Source organism: Benincasa hispida, chromosome 12 (assembly GCF_009727055.1).
Source record: "Benincasa hispida cultivar B227 chromosome 12, ASM972705v1, whole genome shotgun sequence".
Classification (NCBI taxonomy): domain Eukaryota; kingdom Viridiplantae; phylum Streptophyta; class Magnoliopsida; order Cucurbitales; family Cucurbitaceae; genus Benincasa; species Benincasa hispida.
In genome coordinates this window covers 77,386,007-77,407,480 of record NC_052360.1, presented here as the reverse complement: position 1 = coordinate 77,407,480, position 21,474 = coordinate 77,386,007, and the positions used below count along the sequence as shown (strand labels likewise).

The 21,474-nt window shown below is 35.8% G+C and overlaps 2 protein-coding genes across 4 annotated transcripts in view; both read right to left on the bottom strand.

Annotated features, from left to right (window-relative positions):
* Window positions 1-1,852: 1,852 nt before the first annotated feature.
* Window positions 1,853-3,280, bottom strand: LOC120067172. Its single transcript, XM_039018646.1, has 2 exons — window positions 2,871-3,280; window positions 1,853-2,467 (listed from the first exon to the last, which is right to left on the bottom strand). The coding sequence occupies exons 1-2, from the start codon at window positions 3,027-3,029 to the stop codon at window positions 2,048-2,050; spliced, it is 579 nt and encodes a 192-aa protein (XP_038874574.1). The 5' UTR covers window positions 3,030-3,280; the 3' UTR covers window positions 1,853-2,047.
* Window positions 3,281-4,431: 1,151 nt separating this feature from the next.
* The window catches only part of LOC120067171 (calmodulin-binding transcription activator 4), a 39,493-nt gene continuing 22,450 nt past the window's right edge, over window positions 4,432-21,474 (bottom strand). For all 3 annotated transcript variants that reach the window (XM_039018642.1, XM_039018643.1, XM_039018644.1), the window contains exons 9-12: window positions 7,345-8,018; window positions 6,597-7,176; window positions 6,120-6,413; window positions 4,432-4,743 (exon numbers count right to left, since the gene is read on the bottom strand). In XM_039018642.1, coding sequence (XP_038874570.1) covers window positions 4,645-4,743; window positions 6,120-6,413; window positions 6,597-7,176; window positions 7,345-8,018 — 1,647 coding nt within the window. In that variant the 3' untranslated portion in view covers window positions 4,432-4,644. The remainder of the gene's footprint in view (window positions 4,744-6,119; window positions 6,414-6,596; window positions 7,177-7,344; window positions 8,019-21,474) is intronic.

Sequence of the window (21,474 nt, the reverse complement as noted above, 5' to 3'; positions counted from 1 at the left end):
GTGTTAAAAATTATTTTTAGAAGCTATTGGACAATAATTATCCAACCTTGAAATTAAATATAATTGAATTAATGTATATATAATTTGTACCATAAGTAAAAAAAAAAAAGAAAAAAGAAAAAAGAAACATACTTTTTAGAATTAATAATAAGTCCGGATCGGTTTAAATTATTGTAGGTTAATTTTCGTTTTTTTTAATCTAATCCAACCCAAACCGTACGAATTGAGTTGGTTTGATCAATTTTTTTGAATACCATACTAGGTGGATTTAAAATTGAACTATTATTCTAAGGACATGCAAGTACAACTATGAAATAAAAAACAAAAATATAATTTCTAATCGTGGTTAATATTTGATATTAACAATTAAAAAACTCTGAAGATATGTCTCTACTTATATCCTATTTAATTTAAGACAATTTAACTTGGTTCCGCACAATAAATATCAACTTTATGGTAGTTAACTTGGCTTGAACTATATAATATTACTTTGTCTCATAATAGTAGTAAACAAATCTCTTAGTTTATAGACAGAAGTGTATATTCTTTCGAGACTTTGTTGTCTGGACATTTTTAACTTAATTTTAGCATAAGAGTTTCTCACACATGTCAAAATAGGTGGCGATTGAACCTTCAAATTTCCATTTTTTTTTTTTTGGGTTCTTTGGAATAAATGCTTTCATACCAACTTTATATAAATGCGAGTATTAAGAGTTTTTTTCTCCTTAAATTCAACGTGTGAAGTGAGGGAATTCTACAATATTGATAGTGTTGTGAGTAAAGGAATGACAAATTTTGTAACACTCCATTAGGTGTTATGAGTTTCAACTCTATTCATCGATCAATATTATAAGTATATTTTCGTTTGTGTTGGTGCAAGAAATATTAATGCAAATCCTTTATCCCCATTGGTGTCTTGACCTCTTGATTTTGTGTAATGCAATATAACTATCAAATCGTGATTAATAAAAGCTAAAATAGTTACTACGTGTTATTAATTCAAGACATCTTAATCACCAATGGCTTGTTTGTTGATCTTTTAGTAAATTAAAGTATCCTAAAAGTTGTCACGAGTAAAATAACTTACCAATATAGCGTCAGTATAGCATTACATCACCTAAGACTCAGTTTTGATAAATGTACCTTTGTTTGTGTTTGTATAACAGAAATAAAAATGAAGCTATGAACTTTTAACTTAAAAGGAAAACAGGTGTCTTATAACCAGTAACGGATCCATAAATTTTGTTGACAAAAGACTTTATATAATTTAGTAAAAATAAATATAATGTATGGAGCTTGAACCTAGATAGGGTTGGAAGACAGATTTACCATTAGACTAGCTAATAATTTTGATATCATGTCAGTCTTTTTATATATATACTATATAAATAGCATAAAGTTGAGGGGACTTAAGTCTCCTGGAGGCTGGACCCATACTAATTCCGTCCCTACTTATTGTACCTCCACTTATAAGCAAGATTGTATTGGACTAGAACTTTGAGCACAACACAATCACATTTGACTTATACTATGGAAGACGTTTGACAAATTCTATAGTAGTTTCCAATACATCTTTTCAAGTTTCTCCTTACAAGTCACAACTTTCCAACAAAAAAAAAAATAAATCATCTTCGATATATACATTTTCACATACATGTAAGCATATATATTTATTAAATTATCGATTAATTCAAAAACGCTAATAGGCTCATGGGTGAACAAAAATTTAAGCTGATGGGTGATTTAAAATTGTTATTCCTTTTAACACAAACTTCAAAAAGCTACTTTTTCAGATGTGTAGAACAAAAGACCTCAAAACTAAAAGCATTCATTTCCAAAAAGGAGAAAAATGGGTACTGATCAAAATTCTGTATTTTATTTCACAAAAAAAATAGTCTTTGACCACCAAAATCACATAGCAAATTTCACAAAACCAAGCAAAATTTAATAATTACAGGATGTGGGGATTCCTTCAAGCAAATATCTCCCTGTTTCTTCATCATCACCACATGGAAACTTCACTCTCTGTCCCCCATCAAACCCAAAATTATTGCAAACGCACATGAGGAAGTTCTGGAATTTTGAGAGGGGGAAGAACTGAAGCTTCATCATGATCTTGTTTGGATGAATTCTTCTCTGTATTATCAACAATGGTTTTAGGGCGTTTGAGGACTCCTGAGATCAAATTGCCCAAAGATTTAAAGGGATGGCTGATTTTATCTTTTACATTCAAGATAATGGAGACCTCAGAAAGCTGCCAAACAACAGTTACTAGAATCATCACTGAGAGAAGACAGTGAGTTAAAAGGTTTTGCCTCTTCAGCTTCTTCAGCTCTTTAACAATGTCTTCTCTACTACACTCATCATCAACAATCTCCTCTTTAACAGAACTCTCAACTTTTGTTTTCAAAGTATCTAAAACAGAAGCGAACTCTTCTGATTCTGTTCCTTCTTTCAGTGACTCTATCTGTTGATGTTGAAGAAATGAATTTGGTTTCCAAATATACACTCTAAAGAAGCAGAGACAAACTTGGAAGGGTGATGACAATGAATGAAATCATCATTAACAAGTTCAGAAGGGTAAATCTAGGTGGAATTCAAATGAATTAAGACGAATAATCCCAATTTGAACTCAATTCTCCTTCATACGAAATTGAAAATTTCTAATCAGAGCATAATCAAAGAAAATCCAGAAACACACAATCGAAACAAACGAAGAAGAAATTAAAGCATTACAAGGCAACAACTCAAAAATCTCAATCGAATGACGACTACGAAAAAAGGGAAAATAAATTACAAAAGACGTAGCGATAGGGATTTTGAAGATTCAGTTCAGTGTTTTGGAAATCTAAACCGTTAATCTGGTGTACCTGAGAGAGCAAGTCGCGGAGGAGAGTACGGTTTTCGTTTTCATCGCCATCGTCGAGGGAGCTCCGATCAGAGGATTTCTTGTTCTTGTTTCTGTCCTCTTCAAGCAGCCTCCTAATGGCGAGGCTGATCAACTCCAGGCGTTGCTCTTCTTCTTCCATCGCTTTGTTTCACTTGAAATTTCTATGGAAGAGGTGATAGATTTTCAATCGCGCTCTTTCAGTATCGGGTTCCGCCATTGATTGAGGCTTTCAGAGGAGTATTGAGGCCGCCATGGCTGACCGTGGCTGTGAGGGTGACAGGTAGCAGTAACATCCACGTGGCACGCAGTGAGTAGTCCGTCTCCTACATCCTTGCACTTGCATGTTTGCACTGAACTGGATAGCACATGCATAGCTTCGCAGTTAGAGCTAAAATTACACCGGAAGATTACACTTTTGTGGACTCAAAATTATAATTCCAACCCTAAATTTGGTAGTTGCCTCATAACTTAACTATAGACAAATATAACAAAATTTAAATTTTATAATCAGACTCAAAATATTAATAAATATAATAAAATTTAAATTTTATTTTTAAAATCTGTCAATGATAGACTATATGACTAAGAATATCCATAATAAACCATATCATTAGTAAGAATCTATCAACGACTATCACGATTAGATTTTGTTATATTTACAATTTTTTAAAAATATTTGCTATAAACTTAATTATTATCTCTAAAAGCACTACCTAATACAACTATTCTTAATATGTATACACACTAATGTTTAAGTTATGAGTAATATAGCCAAATTTAAACATGGTCTAATGGTTAATGTACTCGTGTCTCTCTTGTCAATATATATATATATATATATATATGCATGTTTTTCTTGAGATTTAACCACTACCCTTCTATTTGTTTAATTCAAAAGAAAGAAAAAAAGAAAAGAAAGGCGAGGTTGGTAAATGAACTCTATTATATTCAGAACTTATACAATGCACATTAATCAAAAACAAAATTCAAAGTATTGTCCAAAAAAAAAAAAAACATAAAAATCGATTTTTTTTTTTTTTAACAAAGATATTGTAATTAAAGTGTGAGATGAAAAAATCAAATCTCTAACCTCGAAGTCGATAGTACAAATTCTATACTAGTTGAACTATGCCCATGTTGCCATATTGTAGTCATTATTACTCGATTAATATTTAGGCTATTTAATGGATGGTGGTTGAACTATCAATCAAGGTGCAATATCATCATACCTAATGCAATTGTAAATGATCAACTTTAACTAATTGTCAATTTATGTGAATCAATGAGTATTTTAAAAATTACTTTTAATAAAATTAGTCCTATAAATCTTCACATACTATCAAGAGATGCAAAACTTTATAATCAAACAAGATTTAGACTTGAAAGTAAGACATTAATTAAGAAAAAAAAGGAAATGAAAACAAATCCCATATGACCAACCAAGTTAGTGTATGTGAAGATCTTACCATGGGTTCAAGAGATGAAATCTCTCCCATCACAAATAGTCTGTAAAAGCCAAAAAGAAAAAAAAAATACAAACAAAAAACAAAAAAGAGAATATGCTCTTAGGGATTAATTTAATTGCATCAATCTAATTATGTAGTTACAACCAAGCCATTTACAGCAATAATACAAATCATTTACAGAGACGATATGAAGTAAACATTTGCTTACAAATTATAACCACTAGGGGTAATTAGCACAGAGAGATAAAATCAGTGAATGTTAGGTTAATTAGGATCACCAAGTAGCTCCTATGCAAACTTAGGATATTGATTACAATCTTCCATTCCAGAAACATTGGTAAGAGAAGTCGATGCTGCAGATTTGTTACCAGCACCATCGAGTTCAGCCTGTAAAAGTTAAGGATATAAGATGTCATCAAAGAAAACGATTGCACCACAAATAAGCTCCATAAGATAGCCAATCTCAGGCTTAATCTACACCTTAATTCGCCGAAGTCACAAAAATGTTTTAGGATAAATTTGTGTGGAAAGGGTAGAAAAAGAACTTAGGAATCATTAACCAGCATATGATAGTATAGATGATATTTATATTTGATGTGTTGTTTGAGAAGAAAAAAGTATGAAAATGAATTAAAACATTCTTGATATCTATCTATCTATCTATCTATCTATATATATATATATATATATTCTTTTATTTTGATATCCGTGAGTATTTGGGTCAATTTATGTGCACCTCGACTAATTTCATGAGACAATTTGTCTGACCCTATAACATTCAGGTGTCAAGGTAGCTATCATGGATTGACGACATTCTCGATATTTTGCATGGTCTTCTCTCTTTATTTACTAAAGACTAAGGGTGAGGAAGTGAGAACTTCTGAAATGGTATAGAGTTTCTAACCCATTAAAAGTACTTTTCAAAATTTTCTCAGCGTCTAAAAAGAATCAGAAGTAGTTTTACAAATTCTAAAAATGCTAAAAGATACCACTTTGCTTTTAGGAAAAACACTTGATTAGTTGCTTCTCCCAAAACTGCTTACAAAATGCTTTTACTAAAATAATTTTTTCAAAAAGTCATCCCAAACTCTGTCCAAGTACGACTGATGGTCCAAAACATAGGTAGCTAAGGGCCTCTTTGGATTTACTAGAGAGAGAAACGATATTCAGACAAGTCATTTTTATTTAAATTCTTTTGACAAAAATTAAAAAAACTGTTATAAGAACATTTCGAAAGTGTTTCAAAAGATATTTTGAGGCGTTGTCAAACACTTCAGTTTTTTCTAAAATGACTTATTTTCAAAATTGAACACTTGAAAAAGTTGAACCAAACATACCCTAAATCTGATTGATGAGTGGTCAATACTTTTCACTACTAAAGCCAAACTTCTGATTGGATGCATAAAACATAGGTTCAGTGGACAAAAATGGTTCAAATATTTGTTTTAATTTCCTAAGCCAAAGTTTCTTTTATTCTGGAGATAACACCAGGAGGGTTTCTGGCTGTTAAGAGATTCCAGCATTGTTGAAAAGTGGACTTGTTTTCTCTGATCCACATGTTAAACAAAATTCAGTTTCTTTGCCAGATAAAAAATAAAAATAAATAAATAAATAAATAAAAAGTAAAATGAGAATGGAATTGTGATATAGGATCAAGCTAAAATGGAGTCATGCTTCTCAGATCAGAATCGAGTATATGCCCTAAAGAAACAAGACATTATTGAAATTCATAATTATAAATACCATTAAAAAGTACTGCTCACCTTGGCTTCTCGAAATCCTTCAAGCATACGATGATATTGCTGACGAGCATCCGGAGAGTCAACCATGGACAGCACTCGAGAAACAGCCTCATCAATGGTTCCTTCCACTTTTTGTTTTCGAAACACCTTTATAATATCGTCATCTTCACTTTCATCCATGGATCCTATTTCACTACGAAACCCTCTCAAACCAACTCCTTTCCTTCTCCAACGCAATACAACTTTATCAAGAATTCCAACAGCCCAACAAATTATTTTGTAATGCTTTCTAACTTGATATCCCCTCACATGTGCCTGTTAACAATGGAAAATAACAATTATCTTTCAACAGTAACTTGGAATAGCGTCAACATCTGAAGCCTTAGCAGAGACATGAAAAGTTTCCAATCCCCTTGCAACTCACACGTTTTTATCAAGTGAAAATGAATTGATTAACGTATTTGTATGTACATAAATGTTATGGAGAAAATATGGTACCTGTATCTTCACGACTTTCTGACGTAGTGATAAAAACTCTTTACGGCCTTTCCAACCTCGATACTTCTTTTGTATAGATAATGCAGCAGCATTATAATCACGCCGATTAGAAAAATTTAACTTTGACATAGCTAAGAGCCCATGTATGTCATTTGGATCGATTCCATACTCATCTATACAAGCTGCAAAAGCTGCCTCCTTCTGCTGTCGTTTCCTGAAAGAATGTGCACGGAAAGCAGATTGAATACGGGCTGCTGCCTGAGCAGCATTCCTGACTGCAGCTAACGTATTTTTTAGAGGGATATAGTCCTCAGCGGAAGAGAGGTTCCCATTTGAAATGCAATTTACTGTCATTTCTGCTTCTAACTCAGCAGAGCCTTTGGAAAGCTCACTTTCTTCAAATGTGAGGGATGAAAGATGACTAGTAAGTGCAACTTCTGATAAATAACCAGCAAGTCCCTTGTGTCCATGGATGTCTGCAATAGACCCTGCAGTTTTACCATCTGGATCTTGTGAACTAGGATCAGTCACAGCACCAGCTGATGCTCCAGAGGCTATTAGTGCAGCAACCATTTTTTCCCTGATTCAGGAAGAAAAAAAGAAACGATAAAAATAATAATAATAAAATAAAAGTCATTTCACAAGCTCTACTAAAATAAAACTCAAATATATAAACTTTCTGAGGGCAGCTGTATATATTTTCAGGCTTTAAAATCAGTAGTAAATATAAACAATAAAAAAGATTAACCTTCCAAATCGTGCTGCCCAGTGTAGAGCAGTCCATCCATTAATGTCACGGAAATTTATATTTACTCCACAACTGAGAATCGGGTTTAGTGCCCACACATAGCCCAAGCCAGCAATCATGTGTATAACGCCTTGTTCTTTCTTGGACAAGGAACAGCCTGCTAGATCATGCCTATCATTCTGTTGCCAAGAAAGCCAGAGTCGCAACTTGTCTTTTAGCAACTCTTGAAGAAGCCAATCGATGGTACCAGAAGGAGTTTCACTACCAACTAGTAGAGCCTCTATCAAAGAACTCCATTCATCATCACCAGCTCTCAAATTATTGCTCCTAACTTCAGAATCTAACTTGTCAGATTTCTGCATTGATGAGTCAGAGAGCAGCAATTGCACAAGCCTGACAAGTAATAACAGCTCCTCTCGACTCTTCGTAGCTCCAGTTGAATGTGACTGGCAATGACTGCAAACATTCATTTTATATTCAAACTCTCTGACTTCACTGCAGGGTTCCTGATTGCCAGATGTAATGCAGAAAGCAACCTTCCCAGCAAGGTGTGGCGGTGCTTCGCAACAAAGTACCCCATCTTGAACAATCTGAAGAGGAACTTCAATATCTCCAAACATACAAGCCCATGGAGATTCTGAAGGATCACATAGAAAAGATCCAATAATGATGACCTAGATAGAGAGAATTTATGACCTTAATATTTGAAGCTTCAATGAGAATAACAGAGGCTGCATCTGAACAGAATCGTTACAGAGTAAAATTTGTAAAACATTCCGTTACTACAACTAAGAGAGCCTATATCATTGTTTGGAACCAAACAATTGCTACAGTTCAGACTGGAGCCAATTCTAGACTTCTGTATCTATAAACTCCCAAATATAAAGATATCTTGTTAAAAGGTTTTAATTTTGGTTAACCATTGATCAAAGTAGGTTAGAAATATTATCTGAGGTCCCTACAACTAGTTACCTTGCATATTCCATAATAAATTAAAATCATAGGTCATTGACGAAGAAAAGATACTGAAAATGTGTACATTAAACGTGTAAAATTTTGTAGGCTAAATCATGTAGGCTACTATTTGGTTGGTTATTGGTTTGTTAGTTTCAACTAATTATTGGAGGCTACAGGATTTATTTTGTAAACTAGCCGTTGCAGGTTGATTTGGTTGTCAGAAAGTTGGCAATTAGTTACACACTAACCGGCTAAAAAAACTAGCATGAATGCTAGTCCTACTTGTATTTTTATCTTAATTTGATGAAAATGATTTCTTATTTCTTACTATGGTTTTTTTTTTTTAAAGTACAACAAGGGTCAAACCATAGACCCCATGATCAATAACACCTACATGCCAGTTGAGCTATACTTGCTTTGGCAACGCTACTAAATATATGTTTGGGTGTTTCTTCACTATAGCCCTATACGTTGAAAGTTGATAATTAGTTACACAATAACGGCCTAAAGATCTAATACAAATACTAGTCCTATTTGTAGTTTTATCTTTTAACTTGAAGAAAAATATTTCTTCCTATTTGGCCGTCTTCCTTTTTTTTTTTTTTGGGTGGGGGTCATTGATATAATAATAAAAAAAGACGCTCAAATGACTCCACAAAGGAGTAAAAGAAAACCATAAAATGAAAGCAATAAAGGATATTACAAAGGAGAAATAAATGCATTCTAGTTAAGACAAATATTCTAAAAGGAAACATCGACAAAAGACTGTTTAAGCTTTTTTAAGTTTTTCTTGTTTTAAGTCTATTTAAGCTCTTAGTTTGTTTTTTTTAACTTCATGACTATGTCCTTCAGTTTATGTCTCAAGTCCTTTGTAGTTTTTTGTTTACGCTATGTTTTGATGTATCCTTTTGTATCTCAGAGCACTAGTCTCTTTTCATTTCCTTAATGAAAAGTTTCGTATCTTTTTCTAAAAATAAACAAAAGACTTAGAAAACAACATGATGAGGGCCTAAGATGAGAGGATTCAAAATGATCAAACCCAAAGAGATACTTATTGTGAAAGATTCTTTTATTTCTTTCAAACTATAGTTTTTTTTTTTTAGAAAAAAAAGAAGCATGTAACTGCTTTTTTTAGTATTATAGGCCATAGGGATAGGGGGATTCAAACCACATACCCCGTGGTTAATAATACTCTCGTATGCCAGTTGAGCTATAGGGCCTTTAACAGCATTAATTCACAAGATCTTGGATTTTGGAGCCTAATATCACAATATTTGTTTTAGCCCCTAATGTTAGAAGAGTTTCTTCCACATTGTTAAAGAGGTGGAGTAAGACTGTAAAAGGACAGTGAAAAAGGACTTCGTTCAAATCTGAACCTTTTTTTAAAAAGGAAACGAGCCTCTTCATTAAGATAATGAAATGAGACAATATAAAGTGAAAGTAATAATACAATGAAGAGATAAAACTATAGCCTTAGGATTAGCGAGTACACTAAGACATCTCAACTAGGTTGACACCCCCTTAGCACTCTCATCATTTCCAATACAATCAAGACAAACCAGAATCGAGGTTCCAAGAATAAATAGGAGCCGTTACAAACCATTACATGGCCAAAATCAAAGCGGTACAAGAGCTTGAAACTAACACATGACAACTACAACAAAGTACAACCTGCAGTATAGAAGACTAAACTAACAAAATATACTTATAATGGAGGGAGGATGAAAGCCTTCCAATTGAAACTGATGTCTTGGATGGAGAAATCTTCAAAGGCTTTAGCAAGGGAACACCACGAGGAAGCATTAAGCCGATCTATCTCGAAACGGACCATCCAAGGTGAAGCTTTATCATGAAATACACTTTGATTTCTTTCAATTCACAGTTTTTTTTAATAAAGCTTTCACTGCATTGGTCCAAATCAGCCTTGGGTTTTCTTTTAAAAGAGGACTGATAAGCAGCTACATAACATTGTCCTTGAACACGTTAGCAAAACTCCAACTGATATTGAAACATTCAAACAGGTGATGCCAACCGTTTTCAGCATAACCGCAATTGAAGAACAAATGTTGTAGGTCTTCCGAATCTGCCAAGCATAAGGGACGAGCCCATGGAGAAAGGTTATGAGAGGGAAGTTTCATTTGCATTACAGCTGCACAATTGAGAAGCCCATCAAGTATTATCCAAATTGTGATATTAATCCTCTTGGGGCAGTTTTCCACAGTGAAGTTTCCAAACTTTTCCCACTGAGGGAGGCTGTTGAGAGATGCATTATAAGGGATTTTACCGTGAAAATTTCATTAGCTTCTAGCTCCCAACTTCGTTTATCAGCATTTTGTGTGATTGTTTTTGCTGCAACAAGGCCAATGAGGATTTGAAAATCAGCACATTCTTCCTCCTTTAGTAGCCTTCCAAAATTAATGGACCAAGAGGCGAGTGAGGAGTCCCAAAATTCAAAGACAGTCCCATTTGGATTCAAAGAGATTCTATAAAGTCTTGGGAAGTAATCCTTTAGGGGTATTTTATCCACCCAAGGGTCATGCCAAAATGCTATTCTTCTTCCGTTACCTATCTTGTAAGCAGCTAAAGATTCGACTTTTAACCAAGTCCTTGATATGCTGATCCAAGGACTACGAACGCTGTGAATTACTTTTCCATTAGTGTGCCACCCAAACAAGCTTCTACCGTGGATACTTTTCACCACTTGGCTTCATAGAACATTTTTTTCATTCACAAGTCTCCACCCCCACTTAGCTAAATGATATCACTTGTACTTGGGATTTTACGTCTTGTTATTATTAACCGGTTACTTGTTTATAATCAGTCAAGATTAGTTAGTAACCGATCAAGATTAGTTAGTTAGAATAAGTTGTAACCCTTACCTATAAATAAGGGGTTCGACCATCCATTTGAATAGATATACAATTGATTTCATAAAACTCCTTTGGTTTACACGCCAAATTGGTATCAGAGCGAGAATGATCTGATTCTAATAGCGAGGAAGAAACCAACAAATGGCAACAACCCCGAGGCCTTGGACAAAGAAGCAGCTTCATCTGCTGCCTTATCACCAAGGGCTTTGACGAGACGCTTGCAATCCGTTGAAGCATCCATTGATGGTAATCATCTACTCTTGGAAAGAATGTTAATCCGGATGGAAGAGATAGAAGACAGTGTGGCGTTGTGTTAGTAACCAAGAGACCAAGGTAATCCAAGAAACAATAATCAACCGCAAGAACAACAATGTGAATGTCCAACTACAGAATCATCCAAGAAACGTTCAAGAATTACCAATAGCCATTCAAGAAAGACCAAGAATGCAAGCTTTTCATCAAAGACAATAGCAAAACAATGATTCATCAAGTGAAGATGAGGAGGAATATAATTTTCAGATGGGGCATTGGAGAGTAGGGGCTCATCATCAGCATCAACACCTACCAGCAGAGGAAATGAATAAGTACAGAGTCAAATTGGACATTCCAACCTTCAATGGCAAGAGAGACATCAAAATGTTTTGGAGTGGTTAAAGAATGTTGAAAGGTTTTTCAAGTATGCCAATACTCCCAACCATAAGAAAGTTCAACTAGTGGCTCTCAAGTCTGCGGGGGAGCTTCGACATGGTGAGAACAACTGGAAGTAAACCGATTTCGAAGCGGGAAAAACCCCATTATTAATTGGGAAAGACGAAAGAGAATGATGAAAGAAGGGTTTTTACTAAATAACTGGTAACTGTGAACAGATCCTCTACAATCAGTACCAAAATCTCAAACAAGGAATGAGGATAGTAATAGAATACACCGAAGATTTTCATCGTTAAAGGCCAGAACCAATCTGTCCGAGAGTGAACAACACCTGATTGCACAATTTGTGGTGGTCTTCGCATAGACATCCGTGACAAGGTAAAACACCAACCTTTAGGATTTCTCACTGGTATGATCTCTTTGGCAGAAACAATTGAAGTAATGAATGATGCCCAATCAAAGAGATTCAATCAAAAAAACCAGTGGGAGACCTCATCAAACTCTTCAAAGAGAGGAATTCCGAGCAATCAAAAGACACAATCCACATGTAACCAAGAAGACGTGATCAAGAATCAAGAAACTCAATCTGAAAAGAATAAAGAACCAGCTACAGCAGCTTCAACAAAAAGAAACACCAATCCTTACGGCCGACCAACTTTTGGGAAGTATTTTAGATGCGGAAAAACAGGGCACTTGTCCAACAATTTCCCAGAAAGAACAGTTGCAATCGTGGAAGAAGACGACGACCAAGAACAAGACTTCGAGGAAGCCATAGAAAATGGAACGGATGTTTTAGAACCAGACGGCGGAGATCCAGTAATGTGTGTTGTTCAAAGGATCTTACCCACCCCAAAGGTTGACCAGAACACGCAAAGACTCTCCCTTGTTCAAAACCAGATGCACAATCAAGGGGAAAATCTGCAACATGATCATTGACAATGGCAGCTCATAAAACATAGTTTCCAAAAAACTCGTTCAAGCTCTCAATCTCAAGTAGAACCTCATCCAACTCCATACAAGGTCAGCTGGATCAAAAAAGGAGGTGAAGCTCAAGTGGCCGACACCTGCACTGTTCCTTTTTCCATTGGAAATAACTGTAAGGACCAGATTTTGTGTGATGTCATTGACATGGATGCTTGCCACATCTTATTAAGACGGCCATGGCAGTACGATATGTAAGCTATTCATAAAGGGCACGACAACACTAACAAGTTCTTTTGGCATGGATGAAAAATCATCCTCTTACCAATCACTAAACCCAATAACTGAGGATCAACACAAGATGCGAAGGGACAATTAATCAGTTTCCTAAGTGGTAAACAATTACTCAGACAATGTGAGGACTTGATGTGGGGGTTAATTGTTAAAGGGGAAGCTCGACCAAAAAAGGACACCCACCTCCCAGAGCCTATTAAAGAGCTATTTAAAGGGTTGTTTGGGGTGTTGAATTGAGGTAGGATGTTTGGAGTTCATATGTCTGTGGAGTTCATATATCTGTGGAGTTTATATTGTGTTTGGGGTGCAAGTTATCTGGTCTGAGTTCATATATTTGTGTTTGGGATGTAGAGTTGAGTTCATATGTCTGGGTATCTGATATAGTTGGTTGAACTCTAAATAATATGCTTTTTATGATTACTATTTTTGTTTTGGAACTTTTTTATTCAATAATTTTACCCATCTTTGTTTGAATAATATATGGATTGCATTTTTTTTTCTTTTAATTTTTAAAACTTTTCTTTCTTTCTTTCTTTCGTTCTTTCTTTTTTAGGCAATGAATAACAATTAACCCATTAGATTTCTTGTAGAAATATAGTTGAATAAAATGAGAAACTAAAACGAAATCAAAACTTTTGATTCTAGCTAATTTTTCTCAATGAATTTCATTATCATCGTCTTCTTTTTCTTCTTCTTCCTATTATTACTCTATATTTTTACTATGTCATGAAATTTTTTTAATTAAATCTCCCTCATCATCGTAACAGCCAATGAAATGTCACCACATTTTTTCAACAGTTTCACTTTCATTTCCTCTAAATTTGGAGGATCATCAGAAAACAAATATTTATTTTTCACTAATTCTTGCTGAAAAATGTTCCCAAAAAAAAATTTCATTTTATGGTTTTTTTTTTTTTTTTNTTTTTTTTTTTGTTATATGTTACATACTTTTCAACTACATACATACTTTTCGTCTAAATATTCTTAACACCCATTTGATATGTGAATTCATTACGTATAAATATTGCACTTAATATTAAAAAATAATATTTTTTATATAATCAACTACCCTACAACATACTTTAACAGTCACCAGTCTTATAGTAGTCGGAAGTGGTTGTCGAAGTTGATTAGCGAAGATGATTTTTGCTGGAGTTTGTAGTTGGAGGTGGTTGTCGGAGCCTAAAGTTAGTTACATGAAGGTGTATTGGAGTTGGTTGTCGAAGTTTGTCATCGGAGGTGGTTTTTGAATCTCGGAGTTGGTCGGGCGAAAGTAGTTGTCGAAGTTGATCATGAACATGATTTTCACTAGAGATTGTAGTCGAAGGTGACTGTCGGAGTTGCTCGCTCAAAGGTGATCATCGAAGGTGATTTTCATCGGAATTTGTAGTCGGAGGTGGCTGTCGGAGTTGTCATCGGAGTTTGTTGTCGGAGCCAATCGATCGTCGGAGTTGGTAGCACGAAGGTGGTCGTCGGAATTGAGTCACAGGAGGTGGTTGTCAAAGGCCAAAATTGGTCGCCGGAGTTGGTCGCACGAAGGTTGTCGGAGCTCGGAGTTGGTCGCCGAAGTTGTCATCGAAAGTGGTTGTTGGAGTCCGGAGTTAGTTTCCAGAATGTAACAGTGGCCAATGGGTGGAGCCATTGAAAACATGAGAAGAGAGAGTTGGGGTGAATTAGTAAAATATATCAACTCAACTCCACCAACATTTAAAGTTGGTGGACAAAACAATGAGTTGGTATATTATACCAACTCAACTCAACTCATATTGGTGAGTCAAACACCCCCTAAGTAATTTCCAAACATTGTTCAAACACCAACAAGCCTCCCCACCACTTCTTGATATACAACATCAAATTGATTTTGTTCCCAGGACACAACTTCCAAACCTTCCACATTACCAAATGAGCCCCCATGAATACAAAATTCTGCATGATCACATTTAAGATCTTTTAAAAAAGGGATGCATTCAACCAAGCATCACTCCATGTGTTGTTCTGGCACTCTAACACCAAAGAGAGATGGCAGCTGGCATACGTGTGTTGACAGTTGAGCTATCAATCGCATCACTATCAAATATCGATTCCCCATCCCTCGGATTAGTGACCTATTGGACCAACTGGGTGGAGCACACATCTTCTCCAAACTTGATCTTCACAGTGGCCATCATCAAATAAGGATCAAACCAAGAGACGAATGGAAAATTGCCTTCAAAACAAATGAAGGTCTTTTTTAGTGGCTTATCATGCCTTTTGGTCTCTCAAATGCTCCTAGTACCTTTATGAAGCTCATAAATAAGGTTTTTTTTCCCTGTTTAATAAGTTTGTGGTGCTTTACTTTGATGATATTCTTGTCTTTAGCACCACCATAGAAGAACATAGAAACATTTGAATACTGTCTTCTCTATCCTATAAAAAAACTAGCTACACATAAACACAAAAAAATGTGTTTTCCTAGTCACTGAAATTTCTTTTTTAGGATTCTTAATTGTCACACTGAAATAAAAGTAGATCCAAAGAAGGAAGAGATAATTTCAAATTGACCGATTCCCATAAATGTAAAACAAATACAATCCTTCTTAAGTCTAGCTTCCTTTTACATAAAATTTATTCAAAATTTCAGTACTTTAACTTCCCCTCTTACTGATTGTCTTAGAAAAAAATAACATCAAATGGGGACACGAACAGGAAACTAGTTTTAACACCATAAAAGAAAGACTTAACTCATAGCCCTATTATGAAATTACCTGATTTTTCTTTACCTTTTCAAGTGGCAGTAGACGCTTGTGGAGCAGGGCATAGGGGCAATGTTATCACAAAATAATCACCCAATTGAAATTTTTAGTGAAAAACTAACACCAGCCAAACAAAATTGGAGTACCTATGAATAGGAATTTTATGCATTGGTTAAAGCTCTCAAGCAACGGGAACACTACTTACTTTATAAAGAGTTTATCCTCCTTACTGATCATTTTTCTTTGAAGTATCTACACTCCCAAAAACAAATCAACAGGATGCATGCTTGCTGATTATCATTTCTGCAAAGATTTGATTTTGTGGTTCGACACCAAGCTGGAAAAGACAACAATGTCTTCTTACATAATCTACCAAATGGGTCATAGACTCTGGTGCCACCGCTCATATGACAATAAGGAAGGAGAATTGTTTAAAGATCCTGAGATATAGAAGATTGGTTGGAAAGTTGAACTATTTAACAGTGACAGGACCTGACATTGCTTATTCTATGAGTATTGTGAGTCAATTTATGTCTTTCCCGACTGTGGATCATTGGGCTGCAGTTGAACAAATCCTATGTTATCTAAAAGTTGCACCTAGACGTGGGGTCTTATATAAAGATCATGATCATACAAGGGTTTTTCAGATGCTGATTGGACTAGATCTTGAGAAGATAGGAGACCGACCTCTAGATATTGTGTTTTTGTAGGAGGAAACTTGGTGTCATGGAAAAGTAAGAAACAGAACGTAGTTTTCCGTTCAAATGTTGAGTCAGAATATAGAGCTATGGCACAATCTGTGTGTGAAACAGTGTGGATACATTAGCTTTTATCTGAGATGGGTTTCAGTGTTACTGTGTCAGCTAAACTATGGTGTGATAATCAAACTACTCTCCATATTGCATCCAACCCAGTATTTCATGAACGAACTAAACATATTGAAGTGGAGTGTCATTTTATTCGCGAGAAAATAAAGGGTTGATATCTACAAGATATGTGAAGCCTGGAGAACAATTGGGAGATATCCTTACTAAAGAAGTAAATGGAGCAAGAATAAGGTATTTGTGCAACAAGTTGGACATGATTGACATATTTGCTCCAGCTTGAGGAAGAGTGTTATGATATGTATTTATATTGTAATTATGATTAGTTGTCCTTTATTGTAATTTTATATCTCCTAGATTAGGATTTCTTAGTTGCCTATATATATATTATTGAAAAATAGGGGAAGAATCGATGATGACAAGTTTTACGTAGAAAACCCTAGGCCAGGGAGAAAAAACCACGATAGATAATTCTTATTAATTTGTTACATTCACAAAGAACCACAAACTCATAATTAAGTATACTCATAACAATCTAAAAATAGTAGAGAGAAGTAAAAGACTTAAATGCCCTTAGGGCAAGTACACCATATTTCAACACTCCCCCTCAAGTTGGGGCATAGATGTCAATAAGACCCAACTTGCTAACACAAGCATCGAAGTTCTGCCTTGGTAATCCTTTAGTGAGGACATAAACAACCTGTTGGCTTGAAGGAATGTAGGGATTTTCCGAGTACAATGGTAGGCCAAAAGACAAGTCTGGGTTGGAATTTGTCTGCAAATTTGTCGTGGTCCCAAAAATTACCCCAAGTACTGCAATCTGTTGCTGAAGACTTGCCAACTGTTGTTGAATTCCAACGGAGCTCCCATAGCCAATTGACCCATGCTGAGAGGAAATATATGGTGTCGATGTGGGATGTTTCTGCCCACATGAACCTGAAAACGAAATCTTAGCCATGGGAAGGCCAAACTGGGCAAAATAGGGTTGCGACTAGGCTAGTGGGATCGGCTGGACAGAATAGAGCTGGAGTTGGGTTGGTTGCAATGCGGCTTGGAAGGACGTGGACGGTGTCGCAACAGGGAGCCCACTAGAGGATGCGGCTGGATCTACTGTTCCTGTGGTGACTGAAGCAAGATCAACCGACGCTGCACCTGACACAGCTGGGACGCTTGGAGCAGAGGGGCGTCCGAATGGGTGAGCAGTGCTGAAAACGGTTGGAAGCTGGACACTTGACTCGATCGGTTGCAGGAATGGCGAGATCGGAGGGGCTCTCGGTTAGACGGCAGTGTCTGGGTGAGATCCGACCGACTCGACAGTTTCTGGGTGAGGTCCGACCGGCTAGGGCTCATGCGGCACAGCTTAACTGGTTCCGATCAACTGTTGTGTCTGCACCAAGCTGAGGATAGACCAGAGGTATGATGGCAGCTTGAATCGCAGCGGTAGTTGTTGCTTCTGCCGTAGTCCCATCACCTGCTAGGTCTGACGATTGAATTTCTTCTATCACAGCTAGGGTTTCGTCACCTTGCTCTGATACCATATTGAAAAATAAGGGAAGAACCGATGAAGACAAGTTTTACATGGAAAACCTTAGGCTAGGGAGAAAAAACCACGATAGATAATTCTTATTAATTTGTTACATTCACAAAGCACCACAGGCTCAAAATTAAATAGACTCAGAACAACCTAAAAATAACAGAGAGAAGTAAAAGACTAAAACGCCCTTAGGGCAAGTACACCATATTTCAACATATATGTATCTTCAGCCTGATTAATACAATAAGATCATTATTCTCTCTAAGACTATTGAGAATAGGACTTACATAGAGTGGCACGACCTCCTCTGGAGAGGCTATATTTCCTCCATTTATCCAATTTATCTTGGATTTTTTCAATCACCCGTTGCCAAAAAGTAACTTGTTTTGGATAACCACCTAAAGGTAGACCAAGGTACATAAAAGGAAGGTGAGTAGCCTTGCAATTCAAATTGGATGCCTGCATTCAGCTTGCTGTCATCAAAATTAGTACCACATAATGCAAATTTTTCCTAATTAACCTTTTTCACCGAGCACCACTTAAAGAATTCAATTGTCTTTCTTAAATTTTCTAACATCTCATCGTCGTTTTTGCAAAAGATCAAGGTGTCATTGACGAATTGGAGAATGGAGACGTGAACTCTATCTTTCCCTACAACAAAGCCTTCAAATTTGCATCTCCTATTTGCCTTTTACATGAAGCCTGGCAAGAATGCACTTAGTATCTCACTGACTAATAGAAAAAGAAAATACGAGAGAGGATCCCCTTGTCTAATGCCAATTGTAGCTTTAATTCTTCCCTTTGGTCTTCAATTAATGAAGATTGAAAAGTTTGGGCTAGACACACAACCCATTATCCACAAAATCCATCCATGATCAAAGTTTTTTCCAATAAGAACTTTATCGAGGAAAATCCAATCGACCCGGTCAAAGGCTTTCTCTAGATCAAGTTTTCGTATCCACCCTTTTTCTTCTTGGATCGATATTCTTCTACCACTTCGTTGGCTATGAGGATTGGATCTAGAATTTGTTTTCCCCGAATGAAAGCGCTTTGTGTAGAGCAATTATACTTGGCATAATTTTCTTTAAACGCTCGTCTAACACTTTCGCTACAATCTTGTATGTTATTGTAGTTAAGTTGATCGGCCTAAACCCCTTACAAAGACAGCATCTTCCTTTTTTTTAATCAAACAAAAGAAGTTTTCCTTTGCACAAGAATTTAACCTACCGTTTGCATGAAATTCCTCAAAAAGTTCCATGAAGTTTTCTTTAAAGTGTTCCCAAAATTTTAGGAAGAATTTTGTAGTAAAGCCATCAAGCTCGGAAGCCTTGTTCTTTTCCAGCAACTTCAAAGCATTTCTAATTTCCTCATGAGTAAATCTAGCGGCCAGCAAGGTATTCTGATTTCTGAGTAGCAATAGGCCATTGCAGATTGAGAGGAAGAACTCTAATGCCTGGTGCTTTGGAGCATATTGAAGTGTAAAAACCCAATATTAGGTCTTCAATTTCCTTGAATGATCTTGTTGATGAACCTTGATCATTAATCAATTCTAAAATCAAATTCCTCCTCTTCTTTGCTGCTAAGAATCTATGGAAAAAATTAGAATTTTCATCTCCCAAACTAAACCAATTTAGGTTACTTTTATGTCTTAAATTTCTTTCATCTATGTGGTAAAGTGATAACAATTCAACTTTCAAAGATAGTCTCATATCTTTTTCCGAGATGAATCTTTCTGAATTTTCTGCTTCTAAATCGTATTTTTCAATTTCTTTTAGCAAGGCTTCTTCTGCTTTTTTCTTTTTACTCTCAAATTCTGCATTCCAGGATTTCAATGCTGTCTTTTTTTCTTAGTTTGGAGGAAATCACGAACCCAGCCCAGCCTTGTTGAACTTCAATATTCAATGCTCTTTCAATTATTCAGTAGTTTTCTTTAATGTCCAGCCAACTGTTGCAAAATTTGAAGGGAGGAGGTCCCCACTCAAAGGAACCAGCTTCAAGTAAAATAGGAAAGTGATCAAAAAAGGTGTGAGCTTGTCTTGCAAATCTAGTATTTGCAAATATATCATCCCAATTATTAGAGATTAAGAATCTATCAAGAAGAGAACGAGATATTGCCCTCGCATGACCACGTAAAACGACCCTTGCTAAGTGGAATTTCCATTAGCTTTACCAATGAAATTATTAAATTTTCTCATTCCTCTTGTCAATCTCCCCAAAGGAAAGCATTCTTGAATTCTTCTAGTAATATTAAAATCCCCTCCAATACACCAAGGCTCTTCACAGTAATTCAAGAGAGAGTACAATTCTGGCCATATGAACTTCCTTTCTCTATAATCGGTAGGCTCGTAGACATTTGTGATCCAACGGGATTTATTACATATAGTCAAGCACTTAACAGATATAGAATAACCTCCTTTCAGCACTTCAGTAACCAAAATTTTACTTTCATCCCACATACTTAATAGTCCTCCAGATTTTCCGAATACTTCAACGAAATCCCAACCAATATCTTTCGAGCTCCGTAATTCCTTGATGAAGTCTGCATCAAATGAATCTCTCTTTGTTTCTTGAATTAAAACCAAAACTGGATTTATTTTCTTTAAGCTTCTTTTCAATGTCAATCTCTTGGAATCATCTCCTAAACCTCTTGTATTCCACAAAAGAATCTTCATGATATGACAAAGCGAGAATAGAGCTCTTATGCTGAATTTCAACCGAGGATCAATTCACAATCTTCGACCACTAAAATCAGGTTTTGTGGAATTTCCTTCTTATCTACAGGTTGAAAGGAAGAGGCGTCAACATGGCCTATCAATTGGTCTTCTCCCGAATGAAATAGATGTTGCAAGTCACTGTAATGACCATCGAAATTCTTTTCCTCCTCTTCGAATTCCTCTACTTCTGATTTTTCTATTTCTTCACTCCTCACACTACCTATTGAATCTCCATTTGAATCATATTGACCATTTTGAATTTCTTGTTGAGAGTCAGGGGTACCTCACACGAAAGAAACGCTTGAGCCAGCAATTTTGAAATCTGAATAAGCAAAGGAACTAGATTTAAGAGGAGAATTATCTGACCTAATTGGGAAGATCCCAGGATTTTGTACTTTGATGCAGCATTCTTCAAACAAATCTGAATTTGTTATGGCTGTCCAAGAACTGCAGAAGGATGTTTTTTCCGGATGAAATGTTTTATGAAAGGCTTGAATAAGTGAGATTTTCTTTTGGAAGTTGAAGCACAAGCAGATGAATTTTCTCCTTTTTTGGAGATGTGGATCAACGAGTCTGTGACCAAGATCTTCTTTGTTCTCATTTGAAGTGTCATGATGAGGGTGGCTGTCAGTTGGC

What these genes read in the sequence shown, in the direction of transcription:
- LOC120067172 (XM_039018646.1), bottom strand. Translation starts at nt 3,029, where the DNA reads ATGGAAGAAGAAGAGCAACGCCTGGAGTTGATCAGCCTCGCCATTAGG. An exon ending in TCCGCGACTTGCTCTCTCAG is followed by an intron (nt 2,468 to 2,870) that starts GTACACCAGATT and finishes CAACATCAACAG; the next exon opens with ATAGAGTCACTGAAAGAAGG.